This window comes from Manis javanica, chromosome 12 (genome assembly GCF_040802235.1).
Source record: "Manis javanica isolate MJ-LG chromosome 12, MJ_LKY, whole genome shotgun sequence".
NCBI classification, from domain to species: Eukaryota; Metazoa; Chordata; class Mammalia; order Pholidota; family Manidae; genus Manis; species Manis javanica.
The window spans coordinates 58,112,071-58,138,959 of NC_133167.1; the positions used below are offsets into that span (position 1 = coordinate 58,112,071).

At 35.7% G+C, this 26,889-nt stretch overlaps 1 protein-coding gene across 1 annotated transcript in view; it reads left to right on the top strand.

The window, feature by feature from the left end:
* Positions 1-6,344: 6,344 nt before the first annotated feature.
* Positions 6,345-26,889, top strand: part of LNPK (lunapark, ER junction formation factor) — an 87,521-nt gene continuing 66,976 nt past the window's right edge. Inside the window, exons 1-4 of the mRNA XM_037020635.2 lie at positions 6,345-6,503; positions 11,745-11,833; positions 13,358-13,399; positions 14,210-14,397. Of these exons, the coding sequence (XP_036876530.2) occupies positions 11,807-11,833; positions 13,358-13,399; positions 14,210-14,397 (257 nt within the window). The 5' untranslated portion in view covers positions 6,345-6,503; positions 11,745-11,806. The remainder of the gene's footprint in view (positions 6,504-11,744; positions 11,834-13,357; positions 13,400-14,209; positions 14,398-26,889) is intronic.

Below are 26,889 nucleotides of genomic sequence, written 5' to 3' on the forward strand. Positions count from 1 at the left end.
ATCCGGGCACACTGTGGCTTAGCTGGTGGTTCTCTGCCCTGGGTTTCACAAGGATGAAATCAAGGTATAAGCAGATTGTGTACCTTTCTGGGGACTCCACAGGAGAATCATTCCAGTTGTTTTTGACAGAATTTAGTTCCATGCAGTTTCAGGACTGAGTTCTCCACTTAATTGCTAGCTGTTAACCGGGAGGCACTTCCAGCTTCAAGAGCATGCCTACATTCCTTGGCTAGTGGTCCTTTTCTTCCATTTTCAAAGTCAGCAACAAAGGGTCAAGTCCTCCTTACTCTTTAAATCTCTCTGGTCTCCTCTTCTGCCTCATCTCTTCTCAGCTTTCCTCTTTTGCTACATCTGACTGACTCCAGCTAGAGAAATTTCTCTTTGTAAGGGCTTGGATGGTTAGATTGGCACACCTAGATTATTCAGGGTAATCTATAACTTTAATTACTTCTGTAAATGTCCTTTACAGTAGTACCTACATTAGTGTTTTATTGACTAACCAAGGGATGGGCATCTTGAAGGGATATCTTTAGAATTCTGTCTACTCTAAGGTATGAGAATGAGAAGTGATGACAGTAAAGGTTTTCAGAGAACATATGAGAACACTTGAATAAATGTAGAGTCATAACATATCTGGAAAGAGAAGGCTCATGGAAGGATATTATTGTCCTTGAAATTAATATACACCATTAAAGAAATTTTAATAGTGTGTTATAAAATCTAAGTGGGTTTTTGGGGGTTCTTGACAATTTGATTCCAATGACTAAGAATAATAAGGGATCAAAACAATGACTTTAAGAGTAGGAAAAAGAAGTTATATTCCCTAACTCATTTTATGAAGTTAACTAGTAAAACTTTGATGCCAAATGCAAAGAAGACATTACCAGAAAGAAAAATTACAGGTCAATCTCACTCTTTCTCATGTATTGGTTCATATCTCACAGCAGCAAGTTTTTCCCTCTGTATCTTATTTTTTCCTCTTTCCTCATTTCTTAAACAAAATCTGAATCCACCAGATCTTAACCAAATAAAGGCATATTGAATCCAGCAATATAAAAAGGATAATAGGCCAATGGAACAGAGTAGCAAGGTCAGAAACAAATCCACACATCCATGACTTAGTCTGTGATCAAGATAGCACTGAAAGTTCAGGTGGAGAGGACAACCTGTCAACAAATGGTGCTGCTTTAATTTCCCACTTTAAGAGGAGAATTGGATGTGAAGACTACAGATGTTTCCTGTTGTCCATATATAAAAGTTAATTTCAGGTCTGCTTAAAACCAAATTTGGAAAACAAAACAATAAAATGTTAGAAGACAATGTAAGAGAATATTTTAATTACCTTAGATAGGAATATATTTCTTAACATGACAGACAAAACATAAAGGAAAACAATGATAAAATTGACTCCACTAAGAATTTCTTTTCATCAAAAGGCACTATTAAGAGGGTGAAAAGGTAAGCCACAAAGAGGAAAAAATATTTGTAGCACATATTTGTATTTCTACATTATATAATCACTGAATACAAATCAACAAGAAAAAGACAAACAATCCAAAATAAGAAAACACTTGAACAATAAGCCAATGCTCATATGAAAAGATGCTATTCTTCATTAATAATGAGGGAAATTAATAATAATGGCACAATAAGTTGGCACTGCACATCCATTAGATTGGCAAAATTTAAAATGTTGGACAATTAAAGCATCAGTGAGGAAGTAGAGCAACAGGAACTTTTATATATTATTTGTTGTTTATATAAATTGTTACAATCATTAAAAAATTTTGGCATGGTCTTGTAAAGCTGAAGATAAACATGCCTTGTGAACTAAGAATACCCTATCAAGGCAAAGACTATAAAAGTCTGTGTTTATGTGTTTCAGGATATATACACACAAACGCACACACATACATTTACAATAGCACTGCCTATAAATAGCCTAAAGCTGGAAAAGCCTATATGTCCATTAATAGTAGAATAGATAAATAAATCATGGTATATCATACAATATAGTAACATATAGCAATGAAAATGAATAAACCACAGAAACATCCACATGAGTGAATCTTGAAAACATAACATTGATCAAAAAAAATCATTCTTGAGAAAAACTCTCTATGATTACATTTATATAGAGTTAAAAACAGGCATAAGCTATATTATTTAGAGAATGAGTAATCAGGCCGTAAAACCATAAAAATCAAGGAAGTGAATATGTTAATAATCATGATGGTGGTTATCTCTAGGCACTTGCACTGGAAGGGACACATTGGGACCTTTTGGGGTGTTGGTAATGTTCCACTTTTTGGCCCAGTGGGATTACATGAGTGTTTGGGTTATTGTCTTTAAGCAGTACACTTCTGTTTATGAACTTTTCTGTGTGTTTGCTTTATTTCCCATCTCAAAAAAAAACTAACTGTCTCTTTTTACCCATACTTCCCAATTCTTCCTCTAGTTAGAAGCACTTACAGTGCCTCAGACTTAAGAGTTGCTAGAGCAAGACTACAAAGAGAACAAACAATTCAATCTTCAAAACCAAAAATAATTCCAAAGTAGGTTCTTGAGCAAAAAATAGCTTTGCCAAGAGTGAATCATAGCACTTGAACTTTTCTCTTGAACCTTGGCAAGATTAGCTAAAAAAATCCCCTTTGAACCGGCAGGATATAAAGCATAACACTGAAGAAGACTGGGGGGCCAGGGAGGGAAGGATGAGGTTTTACAAGAGTGGTGGAAAAACAGCATCAGAGTAGGAAGAATGCCATTTTAGTGCACAAGGCAAGAGGCCCTGGCTAAGAAGCCAGGAAAGCCGTTATCACAGCAGCCTGTGAGGGTTGCTTGCTGCCTGTGTAGGCACTGTCCAGCAAAGGAATCCAGCTTTCCTCTGAACTGCCTGGTGGAGAGCCTAGGACACTTCTGTCAAAGATGGAGGGCGAAGTTTTGGACCGCCTGATACTGTACCATCCTCCTCTCTCCATTCCTCCCATTGCGATCCTACCCCTTGAGATTTTAGTCTGCAGAGTCGAAGAGACTATATTTTAATAAGCCCCTAGGGTTAACTCTCACTCAGGTGGCCTCTGGCACTGGAGTACCATTGCCCAAAGAAACTGCCTGAGAAAAAGAATCACCAGTGGCACTTTTGAAAGTCCAAATTTCTGTGCCCCGTACCAGGCATGTAGAATCAGAATGTCCAGGGAAGGCACCTGAAAATTTGTTTTTTTAAAAAAGGCCCCAGGTGATACACAGGGAAGTCTGAGAAAAGGGGACTTCCACTTTTTATTTTCTGCAATGTATTTAACAAAAGAAGACACTTATTTATAATAAGTGAAGATACTTGCATTTTGAAAAAATAAATACCTCATGAAAAAGATGGCAAACTGTAAAATATTTTTTTCTCGAATCCAGTCTTCTCAATGCTGCAGACCTGTAGATCTGTTTACCTGACATCTCTCATCAAAATCACAAAAACATCTTAAATTCAGTATGTTCAAACTGAAATAATCTTCTGACTCTCTTTCAGAGTTCCCCACATCTCAACAATAGCATTACTATCCATCTTCCGGGCCTTCCAGAAATCCTGCTATCTCAGACTTCTCCCCCTTCTTCCATCCCCATTCGACCTCACCAAATCCAATTCTATTGCTAAGATCTCTCATTTAATTTCCAAAATTATTCCATTTTACCCACTTGTTATCTTCATTACTACCCCAATCCACTTGAAATTACTACCAACAATAATCACCAGCCCCTAGATCCTAATTGGTCCAACACTGACCCTGTTTATGTTCCCTCACTGCAACTGGAATGATCATTTTGAAAAACATGTGGTCAGGACAAATCCACTCTCAAGAAAAAGATGAAGGGTTTCAGTATGGCCAAAGAGGTCCTGCTTAGTCTGGTCTCCAGTTTCATACCACAGCACTCTCTCCATGCAATCTATGCTCTAGCACCACTGTGGCCTCTGTTCAGTCCCTCAGACTTGCAGTGTTCCCTCCTGACAAAAGACTTTACACGTGTTGTTTCCTCTGTTTCCTTTTCTCCTTTCCTTAGTTCCTCATCCTCCAGGTTTCCATTCCAGCGTGACTTCAAGGAAGCCTTCCCTAACTTTCTGATCAGATCAATGAATGACCCTACTGCAAACTCTCATGGTACTTGTGCCTTGCAACTTTCATTTGTTTCTCTGAATAAATGTGGCTTACTTATTTGTTGCATTAGATCTTTTATAATTCCTATGACTGGAGTAGTTTGTTTCCACTCTCATCCTCTCTGGTATTCTTCCAATTGCACTTCCTTAAGATCTATACCAGAACAATTTTGGGGTTAGTAGGGAATGGTTCTTTAATATTTGGATTCAGCTGAAGCACCATCTCCATTGGCTTTCCCACATCCCTTCTGGCTGCTGTTACCTTATCATTTTCCAATCTCTTGAACATTTGCCTCTATCCAGCAATTATTGACTCTATATTGTATTTTTTTGTTTGTTTGTTTTCTTCAAGTTTTCTTTCACTAGTACCAGTTCTTTAGGGCAGCTGTTTTCCTTATCTCTGTATCCTCAGTCCTTCACACAGGGTCTTGTCCTCAATAAATACTTGGAAAGACCCCTGTAGCCATGTGGTGCATATGTTGATATCTCTGCTCTCAGTGTCTTCCCTCACTGTGCCCAACAAACTCTCAACACTTGGTATAAGAGAGGCAATGGTATAGTGTTACCATCAACAATGTACAGAATTTTTCTACTTTTCAATTTCATTTGAAAAATGATACTTACCTTAAAAAGTTGTTGGATCAAAAGAGTTAATGATTCAATACTTCTCTCCCTCCCCTTGCCAGGCCAACTCCTCTTCTAGAGCAGTTACCCAGGAAATTTTGTCTTAGGATTAGGTTTTTGGAATCTCTTACACCCAGCTGTCTCATCTCTCTTATCCCCGCTCCTGCTTTTTTTTTTTGTTTGTTTGCTTGTTGCCCTTTACAATAGTCCTTGATGGCTCATTTAAAGCTAGAGAACAAAACATTGAAAAATGGAAAACATTTATTCTATGTTTTCTTAGGAAAGGAGATCTTCCTGAGAAGATGCATTTGCCTAACTGCACAGTTTAAAAAATATATATTTTGAAACAGCAAATGTAAAAAAATGGTTAAACTTCCATATCAAAAAAGGTGAAATATTTTTTTTCATTTTCTTCTAGATTTGTAAAGTGCAAGACCTAGCATCTACATAAGTAAACTTTGGTTCCCTTCCTTTCATCCTTTCAGGTTTACAAAGCTGTAACTAAGAATTTTAGCAGTTAGAACAAGTTTACAGTGAATTATGTGTTACCTTCCAGTATGAATTATTCTTACCAACTAGAAACTGTGCTGTTTCCTTTCCTATTTTAACTGTTCGCATTGTCAAAGTTTAAATGATGTATTATCAAAACGGTTATACTCTAAAAGTCATCAAAATTTTATTTTAAAATGTTTTATGTAAATAGATAAAACAGAAAAATTCCATGAAAAATGTTTGCACACAGGGCTAAAACATGTCACAGGGATAAAACATGATAAAAACTTTTGCTCAAGTTTCTCAGCCCTACTCCGTGTTATCTTGTGTGGTATAAGTATTCATTGGTTATTTAGATTTGTCATTCTCAGTTGACTAGGAAATTTAATGCTCGTTGGCCAATGTTTCAAATTGTAGGGAAATAGAGCCTAGGAAGTTTATTCATGGGCCCACGTAAAGGGAGTGTGTGTTCTTGGAGTACGAATTTTAAGATAGAAAACTCAGCTTATGTAGTTATCCACGGGTTTGAAATCAACATTAGTTGGCATTTGAAGCTTAGCACACACCGGTGAGGTAAGCGTCCAGTCATCACGTAACCTTTTTGACGTCCACAAAGCCGCAAGCGTTCCTGGAGTTATAGGCTGAATTCTCTCCACTGGCTTGTTTGGAGACTGCTGTCCTCTAAGCTGTCTGGTGTATGCTCTGCTGCCGGGATGGATGATAGCTGATTCTGGACTCTTCAGGGCGGACTCCTTTCCAGACACACTCATCTCCACCCTCAAGCCCACTCTTCTCTCTCCATGGTCTGGGACCATCAGGATCAAATTTCTGGGTTTTCTTTCTCCAGTGAGACTTGGCAGAACAGGTTTTAAAAGAAAAGGAGTCAGAGGAAGAGTACGAAGTAACTGTATTGTAAGAGCCCCGGTAAATGTTAGTACACCTCAGAAGCAACGACGAGCGCCGTACTTGGCAGTGGATGCCAGAGGGGAAGGGTCCTCCAGACACACGCCCGACTCGCGGATCCCAACTGCCCGCCCTGGTCTCAGTCACGTGACGGGGAGCGGCGCGCCGGTGGTGGCGACTATTGGCTGGCGGTGCGAGCGCGGGGTTTGATGGGAAGGAGGTGGCCGGGCCCAAAGCTCCGTCAGCGGCGGCTGCTGCCTGCTGCGGAAGCAGGCTGTCTGGTGGCCGCCGGAGCTGGCAGAGGTGGACGCCAGTGCCTGGCTCTGCCCGCTGCTTGAAGGTAGGTGCTCCAATTGAGGACAGTTGGGAGGGCTCGGCAGAGGGGATGTGCGCTGAGCTTTTTCCTGGAAATACGCTCCCGGTTCCCGCGCTCGCCTCTCCCAGGCGCCTCCGCCCCTTGCCGAGTGGCCTAAGGGCTCTGGGGCGGTGGCTGCTCGAACTGCTGTCGGGCTGCGCCTTGACCCAGCCTCGCTGCCTGGTCCCCTTGGTTTCCCAGCACAGTGGCAGGGGTGGCTCTGGAGTGGTAGAGGCCCCTTTCTGACCCCCAGTGGGTGGTGGTTCCTCAGCTCCGTTCTCGGAGTTTCGGGTGGTGACTGGGTTGGGCTGAGCATCGGCTCTTTGGCCCCATTATGTCGTAGCGAAGAGGCAAAAGGTCCGGCGTTAAACTATCCCTGTGAGTGTTCTGTCCTTTCCTTTCCCTGACTAGTGCGGAGGCGCCACGAGTTGGAAAGATCGCGAGCGACCGAAAACTGTCAGTGTCATGCTGCTCGGCCCAGGCGTGCGGGCGTGGGTTAGGTGCTATTTAGAGAAGCCTCCAGCCGCTGTCCTTGTTTGAGGGTCGGTGGGGAGTAAAAGGGGTAGAGGGAAGGGCGTGGTTTCGTAGGTGCCACAGGCATGGCAGAAGAAGAGCCTATCTAAACTGCCAATAGTTTTAATTCTTTAATATTGTGTATGGGGATTGAGAGAGAGTTGGGATTGGTGAACTCAGTTTTGCTGATAGTGCCCTCACAGCACTAAAACCTACGATTCACTATTTTCCGTGTTCTGCTTTTCCCAGTTGACTCCTGGTTTGTTGTTTCTAATGTCGAATGTTACCGCCTTTCTCTGGGGCCTGGGTGATAAAATTGACCCCACTCAGCAGCGGTTTGTGTGGGTGTGAAGTCAGCTTGGTTACAGGCATATGTTCAGATTGGTAGGGAATGCTAATCCCTTGTCCTCAGCAGCCCCCATAGTTCCATTTTAGGAGGACTAAGTTGATTTTAAACACATTTTTAAAAAAAAGAGTGGTACATTTAAAATTAGAATTTTAAGTTTCTCTGTCATCTTCTGAGATCAGTAGATGCTGTTACTAAATATACAGTGTTTATATATTATTAACTTGAAAGAGAATTTAAGAAAAGGAAGAAGGTATATGATTATCAAACGTATGATTTCATATAGAAGTCTTTCTAGTCAAATAGTCATTTTTTCGTAGTTAGTTCAGAGTGAACATTGACATACCATCAAAACCATAACTTCATTATCATATAATAAAAGTGCTTTTAGAGGTGTGCTTCTTTACAGTAATTTTATTTTGAGCAATAAATATGGTGGTTTGGAATATTTCAGAATTGCCTTTTCAATTAGGATATTTGAAAAGAGTTCTAAAACATGTCACTTTTAATCTTCAGTTGAATAGTTCAATATGTTATGGAGATACTCTTGATGGGAATTGAATAGTTTCTACTTGTTTGGAACTTGATAAACAAAAATTAAACTTCCTTTGCTGTTAAAGACCTACAAGGTTAAGGAAGAGTTTACAGAATATTTTGCTTTATATTTTTATCCTAGAGAAATGAGAGCAATACAATTTCAGCTAAAATACAAACTGTAATTTTGTTTTCCAATTATAAAATTATGAAACAGGTTCCTATAAGAATCTTAGAAATATGTTCCATATGAGAAGTATTGTCTGTACTACATATACGTTCCGGTAATAGCAATAATAGTGACTACAATTTATTATGTACTTACTCTTTGTTGGATATTGTGCCAAATGATACATAATGTCATTTATACAACACTTCTATGAAGTGTAGGTATTTTCATCAGTTTATAAATGCAGAGACTGAGACTTAGGGAATTTAATTTATCCAAGATCACATAACTAATATGTGCTTGAGCCATATTTTGAATCCAGACCCTTTTTTTCACCATTACTTTAATGTGAATTGAAGTGAGCTGAAAATTTAACAATAACATGCCCCAGAATTTTAAATTCTGACACTCAAAACTGAGTGTGAATAGCAGTTAACAGAAAACATTTAAATAATAAAGGTGGGCATTATTATTCATGGAAAAATACAATAGAGGCACCCAGCTCTTAAGGTCATGTCAGGTTCCATTGTGATATCAGAGTGGAAGAGTCTCTACCCATGTTCATGGAAGAGTTCCTGGGGTAAGACATCTGAGATTGAGCCATCTGTCCACTCAAGGGCCAAAAAATCGATTTGTGCTTCAGAAAGATATGCTAGCTATTTGGCTCCCATGCATTTTCCACATGTTGGAAGAGGCTCTAGAAAGTAGTAACAACCACAGCAGTCAGAATAACAATTTGTATTGGGAAATTAGTAGTTGTCAGAGACTGTTATAAATACTTTAGAGTGCATAATGTCATTTTGCCTTTCACCATTTAAGATGGTCTTTAACTATCCCTCTTTTGCAGATGAAGATACTGAGTAACTGTGAGGTTAAATAACTTATTTGCCCATGGTTTCATAGTAGCTAATGGGCTACAGGAATTGGAGTTAAGATGTTTGGGTGGGAAGGGGGAAAAAAGTGTTTGAAAATAGAAGAGGTATGAAATTAAAGCTATAAAGAAATAGTTGATTTATTTAATTTTGTTATACTTTCTTACCTGTTAGAAAGTACTACAGTTACAGTACATCAGTTTCTTTAACAAATTCCATAACTTGATAGGAAAATTACTGGAACAATAAGGGTTGACGAGTTCTTTGATTATGAACCTCAAAGCATGGATATGACATTTAATGACTATTACCCTAATGTCATTTTTGAGGACAATTGTAAGCATAATCAATCCTCTACTTCAAGGATCTTAAAGGCGAAGCTGTAGTTTGTTTCATTAGCACCACAACAATTCTCCAAGCAAATAATTAATGGCAAAGTTGTATTAATTGCAATATTATGCATATATTTCATGTACTTATCTAAAAAGTGATATGCAGTAAACGAGTAAAAGCAGTACTTAAAAACTTCTAGTATAGTTCTGCCCCTAGCTGGAGCTACATGATTTTGACAAATCATTTAGCTTCTCTACCGTGCAGTTTTAAGCATTCAAATAAAGGAATTAGGCTATATGAAGCACTGTACTAACATTGTCTCTTGTGTTTATAACTCACTTTCCACTTCAGTAGCTCTGTTACCAGCTATTTGAAAGTGTCAGCGGTACTTTTATACATTTAATATGTAAATATTCCAATCTAATCTATATAAAACAGTTTATTTCTGATTTTGTATTACTGGGAATAACTGGTTACTGTATAATAAATAGAAACTAAAATGTTGTGTCTGGCTCTGCTACTTAATATCTTTGAGATCCTAGCAAATTACTTCCCTAGTCTGTTTCCTCATTTGTAAAATGGAGTGATGGTAGTATCTAGATGGTAAAATTCATGTAAAACATTTGTTTTAAGGCCTGCTATAGGTAAAATGTTTATCAAATGTTTAACTGGTATTATCATCATTAATTTCATATACTAAAAAATCTGATTTGTGATGGCTACGAACTTAACTTGGAGTCATGTAGCTCTGTTATAAACCAAAATGTATATGTCATTTGTATACAAAATGTGCTAGACACCATGCATTAGTTACAAAATAGAGGGATAATGTATAGTTTTTTTTTTAACCAATCAAAATGTTTTATATCAACTCATGATAAGCCATCTTATAACAGGACCCAGTACACAGATAAAAGCTCCACAAGAAATGGATGACATATAGTTTTAAGAGATTCATCTACCCTCCCCAATCACCTTTCTTGGTGATTATTTTTAGCATCTTAAGATTTTAAGATACATTTGTCTTAATTCAGAAATTTATATATACTTTTATTCATTAGAATTCCTGAATTTCCTCCAACTGCATTTTAGAAATTTGAATACTGAATTAATATGGAATGATTAATAATAATTAGATTGCAACTTAACTGTGGCTTTTGATATTCATTATATTTATAAACTTTAGATGTTTTCAGGATAGATACAGGTATTTCTGTTCCTAAAAAATCACTTTGTGAGTGAAAGTATTTAAAAATTATGCTCTTTGTTATTTCTCTAATTAAGAAAGTCCAAGGTAGGTATGCCTCATGTTAATTCCAATCTATAAATAATGTTGCAGACTGAGTGTACTTAGTTGATACTGACATTATTTAGTGATTACATTTATGGTCTAAAAAAATGTATAAGAATTATGGCCTAACTTTTTTGTGTGGAAATGAAGTAGTTTTACACATTGACAGACTACTGGTATAATATGTAACCTGGTAAAAATATGTAAATTTGAAAGTATACTTTACTCTTTCACTTTAAGAGAATAAAAGTTTATATAGTTATTGATTGGTAAATTGATTAATAATGTAATATTGCTGATACATTTTCATACATATCATAAAATTATAATACATTCGACAGTCATAGAAAAACAACTGGAAGAAGGGGATATACAGCTAGCTGATGTGAAGGTCAACTAACTTGAGGGACTAAGACAAAATTTCAGAGAAAAATGTTTATTTGTGTGTTGAACAGTAGTGAACAGACCAGAAGTCTGAAGATAGAGTGGTTTTGGCCATGTTTCTTCTGAGCAGTGGGCAAATCACTAAACCTTTTTGCACTTAATTTTCTCATCTGTAAAATGTTAATAAGATTATCCTGAGTAAAGTGGTACTATTATTAATTCTAATTTACAGAAATGAAAGTTAAGGCTCAGAAACATTAAGCGATTTGCTCAGGGACACAGCCCTGTCACCCTTATTTTCTTATTCAAAATCCCGTTTGCTTTCTGTTATTGCTTGTGAGGTGATGTTATTCTAAACATTGTAAAATATCCCTTATTCCAAATAACTAGTTTCGATGGAACATAGCTGAATGATAGAAATGGTTGTATTTAAGTTTGTAGAATGAAAGTTGTATAGTAAAACTTTTCTTACAAGAAAAACATAGGAGTCTTACTTTAAAGAACAGAAAATTGCAAAGTAGTAAGAATATACACTTCTAAATGCCTTGCCATTTAAAAAGCCTTTCTAGCTTTATTTTCACTTTTAAATATATCCTGGCTTGGAAGAAAGGATCTCATAAAAGGTGGACTCTATCCCAAAACTGTTTGAATTAAAATTCCAAGTAATGGAGTCCAAGGAAATTAATATTTTATAGTATTTTAGACAGTATTGCAACAGTTACATTTTATAGTGGGTATGCTGTATGTATAACCTAAAAGTTTTAAATACTTGCTTTATTTCTAGCTGTGAATTCCTTTGGACAATTGATGATATTTATCACTGTGCCCAGTTTCTACAAATAAAAGATGGGTGGATTATTTTCTCGATGGAGGGTAAGCTACTCTTCTTTACAGCCTATTCTTAGTTTAATATAAAAGTGTCATGTAATGCTATATTTGTAAAAGTCTTCTTTATAGTGTAGACTTAAGTAGTAGTAAGATATCCCTAACTCTATTTAATTTTTTTCTTCCTTATGAATTAGTTTTTTATTTGGACTGTAATAGTTCTTCTTGCTATATAGGTGTTTAATGTATCAGTTCAGTAGAATTATTTCACTTTGACTTATGAATTATTTTTATTCCTCTCTATAGGTATTTGTATACAAATGGCTATCTTTTCTTGTTTTCTTCTCATACTGCCTAAATTTCAATCTTTGAAATGTTTTTAAGTATGGTTACAATTAAGTACTTTGTACAATACTCATGTTTTTATAGGCTGTATGTTCCTGCCTAAAGCTTTTCACAAATATTTACTGAAGTCACACTAAATATTCTTTGAGAAATTATAGGTTTAACAGAATAAAAAATGCAGTTTGATTTTATCGATTAAGCCTTTAGAGGAAGTATTTAGAGCTAGACAATGTAAAATATATTGATAAATGCTTTTTTCTAATATAAGAGGAGATAATGTAGTTTTAGACCAACTGCTATGCCAATTTTTTTTACTCCTTTTTACCATAGTAATGGAATCTAGCAATGCTTAGTACACGATCTAGTTTTTGGACTACTTCTGGGACTGCTTTGTTTTGAATTGGCATTATATTAACCTCCACCCCTCTTTAAAACCTTATTACTATTCTGTCTGAGGATCAAATTTATGTATTCTTCCTTTGTTTTTCTTGTTAGGCTGAACCATATGAAATTGCCAATATCCAACAGCTTTGACTTACATAAACAGCAATTTCATATGGTTCAACCTAATGTTAACAACTCTTGTGGGAACTAAAATGAATTGATATTCATTACCTCTTACATTGTTGAGTATATAATTGGTAAATATTTTCTCAAGTGTTATATGAGCCATTTTGGCCGGTTTTTATTCTTTGTGGTATAAAAATATCTGACAAACAAGCTCTGCTATAATGGAGTATTCTTAGATGCTATTTTAAAATCTGCTCTTCAGAGAAGTATCTTAGGAATTAAGAATGAAGTTAGCCTATTGATTTTGACTTCCAGGTCCTAAGTGAACTTCTAGCAATAGCAAATCAGATCATCTTCAGTTTTGAATTTTTTAATATGTGAATTCTTTTGAATAGTCATATCTAAGAAACTTTTTCTTAGAAGAAAATTTGTTTTTTTCTATAAAAATATATTTTATTGGGGTTAAGAATGGTAGAAATTGAGCTATCAGAGTTGAAAGTACTAAGTAGGAAAATGTTTATTTAGTCTTATGTTCTGTTTATAATTATAGTTTTTATTTAAATCTAAATCTCATTTATAAATGAATAGGAATACATACGGCTTGACAGCATTTGAAAAAACTTTATTTTGGATTAAAATATTATATGATTATGTAAATCAAATTGTTTCTAAGTTTGCAGTAACAAGTTTTAATACTGTCTATTATTTCTGTAACAGACAAAACCTTCGACAGTGGAAGTTCTGGAAAATATAGAAAAGGTATGTTCTTTGGCTCTGGGGTGTTTTAAATCATCCTAGGTGTTATGTAAATATTACTTTAGTATATATTATTTTTGAGATTCAATCTGTTACGAATTTAGATCCATATGTTTTTAGATGGTATAGAATAAGTCTGAGAACTTTAATGTTGCATGATCTCAAAAAAATCCAACATCAGTGACTTAAGAAGTCTGTATCAAGTAATAGAGCCTATTAGAATGAAATTAGATCTACTGAGTGTTGTGAACCAATGTTACAGATAGGATAAAGTAGTTCATAAAATAATCTGCAACAATTTTTGTCAGTTGGCAAACTTGACAGCTTTTTATTCTTTCTGTCGTTACCAAAAATGGTTATTTTTGGGAATTTGAGAGTGATGAGTAAGTTGAAATAACTTAGTATGGATCACTGTTTCAATTTTTATTAATTCTTTTTGTAGCTAATATTTTTTTAGGCTATGCAGGGAGAAGTATTACTTGTTTGACTTAAATACTGTTTATTGATGCCAGTTTCATACCTCTGATCTTTGCAAATTTGTTAAGTTAAAAATAGTATCTTAATTTTGTATTTAAAAAGCAGTTTGTGAAAATAGGCATTTTCATATATTTGAAACTTTAGTTTTGGTTTTCTTTTTCACATTATGTTCTGTTTTAAATATTAAGGTGTTACATTTCATTGAATTTTAAGAGTTATTTCTATGTGAAGTTCTTCCTATGTAAAGGTCTCTCTAGCATGTTAAAAGTTGTTAACATTTTTATTTCCTTATGAACTTTGAGATTTAATAATTATAGAACAAATTTTTCTTAACAGGAAATTCAAGCATTGGAAGAATTTAGGGAAAAAAATCAGAGATTACAAAAATTATGGGTTGGAAGATTAATTCTCTACTCTTCAGTTCTCTATCTGTTTACATGTTTAATTGTATACTTGTGGTATCTTCCTGATGAACTTACGGCGAGACTTGCCATGACACTCCCATTTTTTGCTTTCCCACTAATGTAAGTAAATTGTTCTTTTTGTTGACTTTTCCCCTTCTGACCAGATATTTATAATGTATTCAGTCTCTTTTAGCATGAAATAGTAATTTCTCAGATTGAATAAATTCGCATTTTTTTTTGCAATTTAAAAAATATTTCTTTAAAAAAGTAAAACAATTGTTTTAAATCTTTACTTACAGCCCAGCATACCTGAGGAATATAACCCAGTGACATTGAAAATAATAGCTCTGTATCACAATCTTCTGTGGTTCTCTAACAGATGGTCCTGCTCCCCTAGGGGTATTAGGCAAGGAGTGGGCATTTCCAATTGTGGGTAGTGGCAAGTAAAAGAAAAAGAACAACTGCTCCAATGATTCTGAATATATTCCACTCATCCCACCTTTCTTCCCCTCTTTTCGATCACTGCTATAAAGCAATTGACCCTGATAGAGATAGTTTAATATTTAGTATTTCACCAGAGGTGTGCTGTAATGGACAATTTTGAGAGACAATTGAATAAAAAATGTGTTCATTCAGTCAACAAACATTTTGGTACTGTTTACGGGTACCAATTGTGTAGACATTGTATTATAATGGCATAAGGTACACAGAAATAAAAAAAAATCCCTGTAGATCTTTGACTGCATACATTAATAAGTGTGATGAATATTATGAAAGAGAAGTGCCAGATGCTATGGGAGCATTTAATAGGGGTCCTAATACAGCCTGGGGAGGTGGGGTTCAGGGAAGGGTCTTTGTGTTCATTTTCTATTGTTGCCACAAGTTTAATAGCTTAAAGCAATATCCATTTATTATGTCATAGTTGTGTAGGTCAGAAGTCTTGACTGGGTTCTCTGTTTAGGGTCTCCCAGGCCTAAGTCAGGGTTATCAGCTGGCCTGGGGTCTTACCTGGAGTGTCTGGGGGAGCAGTATTCTCCCAGGCTCAGTCAGGTTGTTCACCAACTTGTGCTGCATTTCTCTGACCTCCTATTCTGTCCTCAGCCAGAAGAAAGCTCTGCTTTTAAGGATTTATCTGATTATATCAGACCCACCAGGATAATCTCTCCATCTTAAAAATCAACTGATACTTAATAATAATACTTGATCATATCTGCAAAGTCCCTTCATATCAGTGCCTAGATTACTGTTTGATTATATAAACAGAGGATCTAAACAGGGAACAACATGAGGAGGATTTGGTGATTCACAGGTTTGGTGATCCAAAATATCTGTATTCTTCCCAGGTAGAGCTGCCAAGTGGGATGGTTAAGCAGTATGAAGCTAAGGAGAGAAGTTTGAATGGGAGATATAAATTTAGGATTCGGCAGTTAATAAATGTTAATCAGAGCCATCATGTATTCATTCAGTAAATATTGGATACCTTCAGTATATTGTGTATTGAGCTAGACCCTAGTGATTGATAAAGTAATGGCAAGATCTTTGCCCCTCATGGGGTTTACCTTATGTTGGGCTTGGACAGACAAAAAATGAGAGACATGTAAATGAACATAGTTAAAAGAGAGTTAAGTGCATGAAAAAATAAACAGGATGATGCAATAGAGAGGAATTATCTACTTTAGGATGGTCTAAGAAGACCTTTTTTGAGGAGGTGGTATTTGAGTTGATAGCTAAAGTATTAAAAAGAACTAGCATGGAAAGACTTGGAATTTATGGAAAGTGTTTACATATATGCTATAAAATAGCATATATATCCATAGAGAGATGTAGGAAAGGATTATCCTCAAAATATTAATAGTAATTCTATGTGGTATGATTTTAAGTAGTTATTTCTTTCCATATACTTTTTGGTATTGTTTGAGTTTTTTAATCAAACCAAAACAGAAGTCCAAGAGTTGAGGGAAGATCAACTACGAAGAGGGGACAGAAAATGCAAAGGCCAAAGTAGTTGAGAGCATGATTTATTCTAGGGTCAAGAAGGTAGGTGTATGTGGAGTCTGTGATGGTTGGAAAGAGTGATAACAAGGTGAGCTTGCAGAATCAGGCAGGATGTAGATAGTGGAGGGTCATGGTGAGGAATTTGAATTTCATTTTGGGTGAAACGGTAAGCTTGTAAAGGTTTTAGTCAAAGAATGGCATTATGAGATTTAAGTTAAGAGGATCACTTGTGCTGCCTTGTGGAGACTGAATAAGAGGACAGTGTAGAAATAGCTCAGCTAGCAGGCTGTTCTAGAAATTTAAAGATGAAAATGGATTGGACTTCTCAATTTAGTGGTGGAGATGAATAGATAACTTGGAGATATTTTGAATGTATAACAGACAACTTGAAGGGAGGGAATGGGAGGTAAGGGGAAAGGAGGAATCAGAGTGATATTTAGGTTTTTTGGTTTGACATTTGGCAGGGGTGGGATCTTTTTCTTTGGGACTGCTATAGTAAACATTTTTTGTTTGTTTAGTGTTTAGTGTTAGGTATATTTTTAAATTCAGTTTGATCTACTATTTTCAGAAGGAAACTTTATTATCCTTACTGTATCTTCCTGCCTGTTCTGCATCACCTGCATCTAGTTTTTCTTGGCTTGTCAAGCTACAGAACCATTTCTCACTTTGTCTCATTCACATTTGTGACCTGGTTCTCAACTGCTGCAGCTTGTATTTCAGTGAGCTCTTCGCTTTTGGAAGAGTAGACCGGTTATCCAACAAAGAATAGAATTGTCCTTCAGATTGATGACAATCAAAAAAGCATGAAATAAAGTACACAATGTGAAAGTGAGTGCTGTATATAGAAGGAAAACTTACCACAGAACATTTTCTTTGTGTGTAATGTGATCTATTGCCCAGGCTTATCCCTGGACTTTTTTCTTTTGGAAACAGTTTATGTAAAGAAGTGGAGGCAGAAAGAGCATTATAATGTATTGTTTTGTACTGATCACTGTCTACATTGATTATAAAGCTTAGAAATCTATGTGATAACTGCAAAAAATGACTGCTTATCACTGCATTCCAAGTTTCCCCAATGCTTTTACTGGACAGAGAGGTTTTATGGATTGAGGACTGAGCATATATTGCATAATCATAACTATTCCAAAAACTGTTGCATAACTATTTCATAATCATAACTATTCCAAAATTCTTTTGTGGTAGAATATCAATACTCTATATAGGATCCTTTGAGATTTTATTTGTCTTCTTTTCAGGATGTAATACAGAGGAACTTGGAATGATTCTAACCTATTGTTTTTCTGCCTTTCAGATTCAATAATGTATTTATATCCCTCTGAAATTGAAATTATAATCTAAATGCTAAACATATTTCATGGAAGTCATTAAGGCTATGCTCCATAGTGAGGGAAGGTTTGGGTGGCAGTTAAAATTTTGTATTTCTGCATTATGCATTGCTTTGGGAGTAGGTTCATTTTCAGAGTGAACAACCATTAAGCTCTATCTCTATCCTTAACTAACTCTACAAGCAATCTTGCAGACTTCTACTCCTGGATATCTTATTCTGACAGATTATAACTTTATAGAAATTCCAGTCTCTAGAATGGGATGATCTAAATAATCTAAAGATTATTTCAGAAACTGTTAGCATAAAATATAGCACTTCCAAGAGGATTTCGCCAAATTTTCCTGCGTGTCTGTGTTTGCCTCTTAAAATGTGGTTGTGGGGGAAAAATTTAAGCAAATGAATTGAGAAAGGTGATCCTGTCGTTGTTTCTTACGTTTTCTTGTTTTTCTACTTAAATTGAAAGCCGTTTGCGGATGGAACTTTGATCTTAAACATTTTTATGCCTACCCCTCCCCCTCCTTCCAAATAACTCATAATAGCTATTTCCTCAATCCAGCTAGGTTGATAAACATAATTTGTAGCTTTAGAGGAAAGTTAAACATTTGTTTCATGGTACTGCTAAGAATATAAAGTATTTCTCATCAACTATAGTGGCTTTCAAAGGAGAAGGTATCTGTGAACATCTCTTGATACTCAGGGAGCATACTTTTAGTTTTGGTAGCATTTTGCAAGCATCTCTTTTCCAATATTGTTAGATATTTAAATTTTGGTAGATATTCACTTGACAGAATTTTGCACTTAAAGAACTGTTGAACTGAGACATAATTCAGAGACAAATCCTATCCTTGGATGGGATAACTCAGATTGTAATGAGAGCAGTTCACCCTAAATTAATCTAAAAATGTGTGCTCACAATAAAAATACCAACAATACTTTAAAAATCTTCGCACACTTACTCCGTAATTTTAATGGAAAAATAAGCGCATAAGAATAGTCTTGAAAATTCTAAAAAAGGAGAGGGAGGAGAAGAAGAGGTCTATAGGCCATCAAATGCATAATAAAACTTCATTAATTTAAAGCTGGATATAGTGTTTAAAGAGAGAAACAGACCAAAGAAAGGGATATAAGAATCCAGAAATAAATCCCAAAAGGGTTTTTATGTATTTTTTTTACATATGATAAAGATAACATTTCAAATCATTGGGGGAAAATGGTGTTAAATTATAGATATAAAAAAAAGATAAAAAAAATTAAAAGAAAAGAAATTAGGCAGAAATGGCCCCTTCCATCCCAAAGTTAGACTTGGGAGAAACAGTGTTGATAAGTGTGCGTGGACATGTAGCAATGCAGTCAGATCTTGTTTTTCACTCTCCTAAGTTAACTGATTACAGCTGTTGACTGGTTATCTTATAGGGTTAAGTCCAAAAGCTTGTGAGTCAAACGTATTTGACAAAGCAGAAAAGTTTGCACCAAATAGATAAACTATTATTAAAACTCAAAAGATAAAATAAAGTAAAGCTTGATTTCTGCCTTATTCCTTATACCAAAACATATCCTTGTTATTTGTCTGAATGTGAAGGTAATTCTTGCTCAAGCCTTTGATGGTTAAATAAATGGACAAAATAGTCTACATAGTTATAAATATTGAGACCCGTATGTCTTTTTATTTTTAACTTTGTATATTACTAAATCTCATTTGTAAACATTTCAATAAATTGGATAGGATTTATGTGGTTGGAAGGAGAATAAGTTTGGCAGAAAGGATGAAAAGTAAAAAGTGCTTCACATATGAAGGTTGGTGGAAAACCATCATGGGTTTATGGAATGTTAATCCTGTAGTGTAAAGTATGAGGAAGGTTTGATTATATTGGTTAATTTTTAGGTATTCTATATTTTAACTTTCAGCATTTTTACCTTGGTACAGTAAAGCACTGAATATTAAGGACTAAAAATGTTCACTGTATTTAAAGTGTGGTTCTTTTATATTCAGGCTCCAAGTATTTCCTATTAATACACCTTTATACATCTTTTAAAATTAAAGTTTCATTGATAGACAATTTTACAAAGGTTTCACATGAACAGCATTGTGGTTTCAGTGTTCACATGTATTATCAAGTCCTCACCTCCCCACCTCCCATTGCAGTCACTGTCCCTCAGTGTAGTAAGATGCTAATAGACTCACTACTTGTCTTCTCTGTGCTGTACTGCCTTTACTGCCTTCCTTCTGACTTACCTATATTGTGAATGCTAATTATAGTGCATCCCCTTTAATCCCTTTAATCCCCTTCTCCCTACCTTCCCATGCACCCACAGACCTTGGAGTCTGTGAGTCTGCTGCTGTTTTATTCCTACAGTTTTGCTTTGTTGTTATAATCCACAAATGAGGGAAGTCATTTGGTACTTGTCTTTCTCCACCTGGCTTGATGGACTCTTAGGTTGCTTTCATGTTCTTGGCTATTGTAAACAATACTGTGATAAACATAGGATTGCCTATGTCTTTTTGAATCTGTGACTTTGTTTTTTTTAGGTAAATTCCTAGGAGCGGAATTCCTGGGTCAAATGGTATTTCTATTTTTAGTTTTTGAAGAATCTCCATATTGCTTTCCACAATGGTTGAACTAATTTATATTCCCAACAGCAGTGTAGGAGGGTTCCCCTTTCTCCACATTCTCCTCAGCATTTGTTATTTCTTATCTGTTGGATGTTGGCCGTCTGTGAGGTGATATCTCATTGTGGTTTTAATTTGCATTTCCCTGATAATTAGTGATGTGGAGCATCTTTTCACGTGCCCGTTGGTCATCTGAATTTCTTCTTTGGAGAAGTATCTTTTCAGATCCTCTGCCCATTTTTTAATTGGGTTATTTGTTTTTTGGGTGTTGAGGTATGTGAGTTCTTTATATATTTTGAATGTTAAACCCTTATCAGATAAATTGTTTGTGAATATATTCTTCCATACTGTAGGATGCCTTTTTGTTCTGATGGTGTCCTTTGCTGTACAGAAGATTTTTAGTTTGATGTAGTCCCATTTGTTCATTGTTGCTTTTGTTTCCCTTGCCCGAGGAGATATGTTCAGGAAAAAGTTGATCATATTTATATTCAAGACATTTTTGCCTATGTTTTCTTCCAAGAATTTTATGATTTCATAACTTAGATTCAGGTCTTTGATCCATTTCAAGTTTACTTTTGGGTATTGAGTTAGACAATAATCCAATTTTTTTCTCTTATATGTAGCTGTCCAGTTTTGCCAACACCATTTGTTGAAGAGGCTGTTTTTCCCCAATTGTATATCCATGGCTCCTTAATTGTCCATATAGGTGTGGGTTTGTATTTGGGCTCTCTATTCTGTTTCATTGATCTGTGGGTATGCTACTGTGCCAGTACCAAATTGTTTTGATTACTGTGGCTTTGTAGTAGAGTTTGGAGTTAGGGAGTGTAATTCTCCCAGCTTTGTTCTTCCTTCTCAAAATTGCTTTGGCTATTTGGAGTCTTTTGTTGTTTCATAGGAATTTCAGAACTGTTTGTTCTAGTTCTAAATGCTGTTGGTATTTTGACAGATATTGCATCGAATCTGTAGATTGCTTTAGGCAGGATGACCATTTTGATAGTATTAATTTTTCCTATCCATGAGCACAGGATGTATTAACATTTATTGGTGTTATCTTTAATTTCTCTCATGAGTATCTTGTAGTTTCAGGGTATAGGTCTTTCACCTCCTGGGTTAGGTTTATTCCTAGGTATTTTATTCTTTTTAATGCAATTGTGAATGGAGTTGTTTTCCTGATTTTTCTTTCTGCTAATTCATTGTTAGTATATAGGAATGCAACAGATTTCTGTGTAGTACTTTTGTATCCTGAAACTTTGCTAAATTCATTTATTAGTTTTCATAGTTTTTTGGTGGAATATTTAGGGTTTTCTATATATAATATAATGTCGTCTGCAAACAGTGACAGTTTAACTTCTTCCTTACCAATCTGGATGTCTTTTATTTCTTTGTGTTGTCTGATTGCTGTAGCTAGGACCTCCAGTACTATGTTGAATAAAAATGGTGAGAGTGGACATCCTTGTCTTGTTTCCAATTGTACAGGAAAAGCTTTCAGCTTTTTGCTTTTAAGTATGGTGTTGCTGTGGGTATGTCATATATGGCCATATATGTTGAGTTACACTCTATAACCATTTTGTTGAGTTTTTATCATGAATGGATGTTGAATTTTGTCAAATTCCTTTTCAGCATCTATTGACATGATCATGTGATTTTTGTCCTTTTTGTTTATATGGTGTATGAAGTTGATGGGTTTTTGAATATTGTACCATCCTTGGATCCCTAGAATAAATCCCACTTGGTCATGATTGATGATCTTTTTGATGTGTTTTTTAATTCAGTTTTCTAATACTGTGTTGAGTATTTTTGCATCTATGTTCATCAGGGATATTAGTCTATAATTTGTTTTCTCTGTGTGGTGTCTTTGTCTGGTTTTAGTATTTGAGTGATGCTGGCCTCATTGAGTTTGGAAGCATTCCCTCCTGTTCTACTTTTTTGGAAAACTTTGAGGAGGATGGATATTATCTCTTCTTTAAATGTTTAATAACATTCAACTGTGAAGCCATGGGTCAGGAGTTTTGTTTTTAGGTAGTTATTTGATTACCAGGTGGATTTCGTTGCTGGTAATTGGTCTGTTCAGATTTTCTGTTTCTTCCTGGGTCAGTCTTAGAAGGTTGTATTTTTCTAGAAAGTTGTCCATTTCTTTTAGGTTATCCACTTTGTTAGCATCTAGATTTTCATAGTATTCTCTCATAATTCTTTGTATTTCTGTGGTGTCTGTAATGATTTTTCCTTTCTCATTTTTTATATTGTTTATGTGTGTACATTCTCTTTTTTTCTTGATGAGTCTGGCTAGGGGTTCATCTATTCTGTTTATTTTCTCAAAGAACCAGCTCCTCATTTCATTGATTCTTTATATTATTTTATTCTCAATTTTATTTATTTCTTCTTTGATCTTCATTGTGTCCCTCCTTCTACTGACTTTGGGCCCCATTTGTTGTTCTTTTTCTAGTTTCATTAACTGTGTGTTTAAACTGTTAATTTGGGATTGTTCTTCCTTCTTGAGGTAAGCCTGTTATTCCTATATTCTTTCTTCTTAAAACAGCCTTAGCTTCATCGAGAGCTTTTGGGCTCTTGAGTTGTTGTTTCATTTGTCTCCATATATTGCTTGATCTCTGTTTTATTTTGGTTGTTGATCTGTTGATTATATAGGAGCATGTTGTTAAGCCTCCATGTGTTTGTGAGCTTTTTTGTTTTCTTTGTGTAATTTCTAGTTTCATACCTTTGTGGTCTGAGAAGGTGGTTGGTACAATTTCAGTCTTTTTGAGTTTACTGAGACTCTTTTTGTGGCCTAGTATGTGATCTATTCTGGACAACATTCTGTATACACTTGAGAAGAATGTGTATCCTACTGTTTTTGGGTGGAGTGTTCTGTAGATGTCTGTTAGGTCCATCTGTTCTAATATGTTGTTCAGTGCCTCTGTCTCCTTACTTATTTTCTGTCTGTTTGATCTGTCCTTTGGAGTGAGTGGTGTGTTGAAGTCTCCTAAAATAAATGCATTGCATTCTGTTTCCTCCTTTAATTCTGTTCGTTTTTGTTTTCACGTATGTAGGTGCTCCTGTGTTGGGTACATAGATATTTATAATGGTTATATCCTCTTGTTGGACTGACCCCTTTATCATTATGCAATGTCCTTCTTTGTTTTGAAATCTATTTTCTCTGATACAAGTTCTGCTACTCCTGCTTTTTCTCCCTATTATTTGCATGAAATATCTTCCATCCCTTCTTCACTTTTAGTCTGTGTATGTCTTTGGGTTTGAAGTGAGTCTCTTGTAGGTAGCATATAGATGGGTCTTGTTTTTTTATCCATTCTGTAACTCTCTGTCTTTTGATTGGGGCATTCAACTCATTTACATTTAGGGTGATTATTGATAAATATGTACTTATTGACATTGTGGATTTTAGATTTGTGCTTACCAAAGGTTCAAGGGTAGTTTCCTTACTATCTAACAGCCTGTCTTAACTCATTATGCTATTTCAGACACAATCTCAAGGTCCTTTTTTTTTCCTCTCCTCCTTCTTTCTCCACTCTTTCTAATTTAGGTATCATATTCTGTACTCTTTGTGTATCCCTTGACTGACTTTGTAAGTAGTTGATTTAATTTTGTATTTGTTTAGTAATGGGTGTACTTCCTTTACTGTGGTTTTATTTTCTCTAGTGACAGCTATTTAGCCTTTAGAGTGCTTCCATCTATAGCAGTCCCTTTAAGATACACTGTAGAGACAGTCTCTAGGTGGTGAATTCCCTCAATTTTTATATGGAAAGTATTTAATCTCTGCTTCAATGTTTTCATTTAAAACATTCTTGTCTTGCCAAATAAGAGTATTCTTGGTTGGAGGCCCTTTAGTTTCATTGCATTAAATATCTCATGCCAGTTCCTTCTGGCTTGTAAGGTTTCTGCTGAGAAGTGTGCTGATAGTCTGATGTGCTTTCCTTTATGAGTGGTCGTTTTTCTCTCTCTGGCTGCTTTTAGTACTCTCTCCTTGTCCTTGATCTTTGCCATTTTAATTATTATATGTCTTGGTGTTGTCTTTCTAGGGTCCCTTGGTGTTGGGAGATCTGTGCATTTCCATGGCCTGAGAGACAATTTACTTTCCCAGACTGGGGACTTTTTTCAGCAATTATTTCCTTAAATACCCTTTCTATCCTTTTTTCTCTCTTTTCCTCTTCTGGTACCCCTATAATGCAAATATTGTTCTGTTTGGATTTGTCACACAATTCTCTTACTATTCTTTCATTCCTAGACATCCTTTTTTCTCTTTGTGCTTCAGCTTCTTTGTTTTCCTGTTCTCTAATTTATATTTCATTTACTGTCTCCTCAACCTCATCTAAACTGCTTTGAAATCTCTCCATTGTATGTTTCATTTCAGATACTGTATTTTTCAAAGTTTCTATTTCTTTGTTAAAGTCTTCCCTGAGATCTTGAATATTTTTCTGTAGCTCTGTGAGCATGTTTATGACTTTTATTTTGAAATCTTTATCAAGAAGATTGGTGATTTCAGTTTCTCTGAGCCCTCTTTCTGGCTTTTTTTCCCCCTGTAGTTTTGTTTGGACCAAATTCCTTTGCCATTTCATTTTTTTTTTTAGTGTTCCCTATGGAATAATAACTTCATGTTGGCGGTGTCTTCTAGTGCCCAGAAGGTCTACTCTCTGGAGCTGCCAAGCACCTGCGGCAGTGGATGGGGTCGCAGGCAACAGAAACAAGTCCCTGCTGGCAAGGCAGAGCTCAGCTGGGAGGGTTTCCTGCCTTCCTGGCTGTAACACCTGCCTCCACTGCCAGATCCATTGGGTAGAGTGTGCAGAGAGGAGCCTCCTTGCTATACCCCTATAGCTGCCATAGGTGGGGTCACCCTCCAGCTGGCCTGGCAGGATGGCAGGGGCAGCAGGTGAGTGGTACTGGTGCCTGCCGAGAGGGAGGAGTGGCAGTTTGTGTTCAACAGTGGGGGACCTGGGGCTGCGTTGCTAGCCAAGGGGATGGAGCATTCTGAATCTCCTGAGAGTTCACAACCTGTTCGGCAGAGCATGCTGGGGTGATTTTGTCCACCTGCCTTTTCTCCTGGGCAGTGAGTGCTGTGTAATTTTTGTACCTTTAGCACCCCTCTTGATACTGGGAAGTCTTTGAAACTGCCCACCTTTCTTTTGTCTCAGGGGCACAGTTTTTACATACCTGTTTTCCACAGGCAGTTGGTATCTCAGTCTCTCCAAGTATTCTGCCTGTCTTTGCTTTCCACTCCACTAATCTCCAGAGCAGCCTGTACTGTGGGTTTGTGCACCCAGAGCAGATCTCCAGGGCTGGGTATTCAGCAGTCCTGGGCATCTGCTCCCTCCCTGCTCCATTTCTCTTCCTCCCGCTTGTGGGCTGGGGTGGGAGGGGGGCTTGAGTCCAGCTGGATCACAGCATTGCTAATTTACCCTTTCTGTGAGGTCTTCTCTTTCCCCAGATGTAGGCAGTCTGTTCTGCAGTCTTTAGGTCGCTTTTTCAGGATTAGTTGTATTTGCTGTATTTTTATGTTTTATGTGATTTTGGGAGGAAGTTTTTGCATCACTTCTTATTCCCCCTCCACTTTACCTTTATAATTTTATACTGCAAGTTCCTAAATTATGTTTAAGAGAAATTCATGCTATACTCTTTCAAATAGCATCAGTGTCATTCAGAAAAGAGCTGAAATGATTTGATGAATGTGTTAAGAAAAGGTTTTTAGTGTGTCCTATTAGAACTGATTTTATTTATGAACATACTGATTTTCTCTACTAATTTTGTATTCAACTGCAATCATTGTCTTAACTGTTCTCAGTAAAATTTCCAGTGGATTCTTTGAGAGTTTCCAAGTATGCAATCATATCATTTGTAAATATCAATTTTACCATCACCTTTTAGAATTTTTGTCTAATTTTTTTTTTTCTTGGCTAACTGTTTTGGACAATACTTTAAGGGCAATGTTAAGTTATGAGAAAAATAGTGGACATCCTTGAGTTGTTCTTTGGGAATGCTTCTAAGTATTTTCCTCTTTAGCATTATTCTGACTTTAGGATTGAGACACATTTTATCATATTAAGTAATTTTCCAGCTGTTCATATTTTATTGGTTTTCTTTTAAATCAAGAAAGATTGTTGAGTTTTGTCAAATGCTGTTTCATTATCTGTAGAGGTAGCCAAATTATTTTTTATCTTACATATCTTGGTATGATGGCTTATATTAAATATCAAATACAAATTCCGATATTAAAACCTCAAATTACAGAAATATTTCTACTTTCTTGGTTGTAATCATTTTATGAAAACATGTGGCAGCTTTTCCTTATTTTTTAATTCTCTTTATTTTCTTTATTTTTTAATGCTTTTAAAAAAATTTTATTTTAAATAGTACTGCCTTTATCTGTCCTTTATAGCTTTGGTAGTATTTTGTTTGAATTCTTTTGGGCTTGGATGCTTTTTATAGAGGGTAGCTCTTAACTTTTAAAATTCAGTAGTAGTTAATCTTAAATTTTCTCTCACTCCTAAGGTTAGTTTTGTTAAAAATTATATATATATCCCATTCTCCAGTTTCAAAATGTATTTTCATGGTGTTGTAACAGTAGTCATCATTGTCTCTCATTGATTTTTTAAAAATTTTCTTTGTATCTCTGATTATTGCTTCTTTGTGTCTTGTTTTGTTTATTTCTATATTC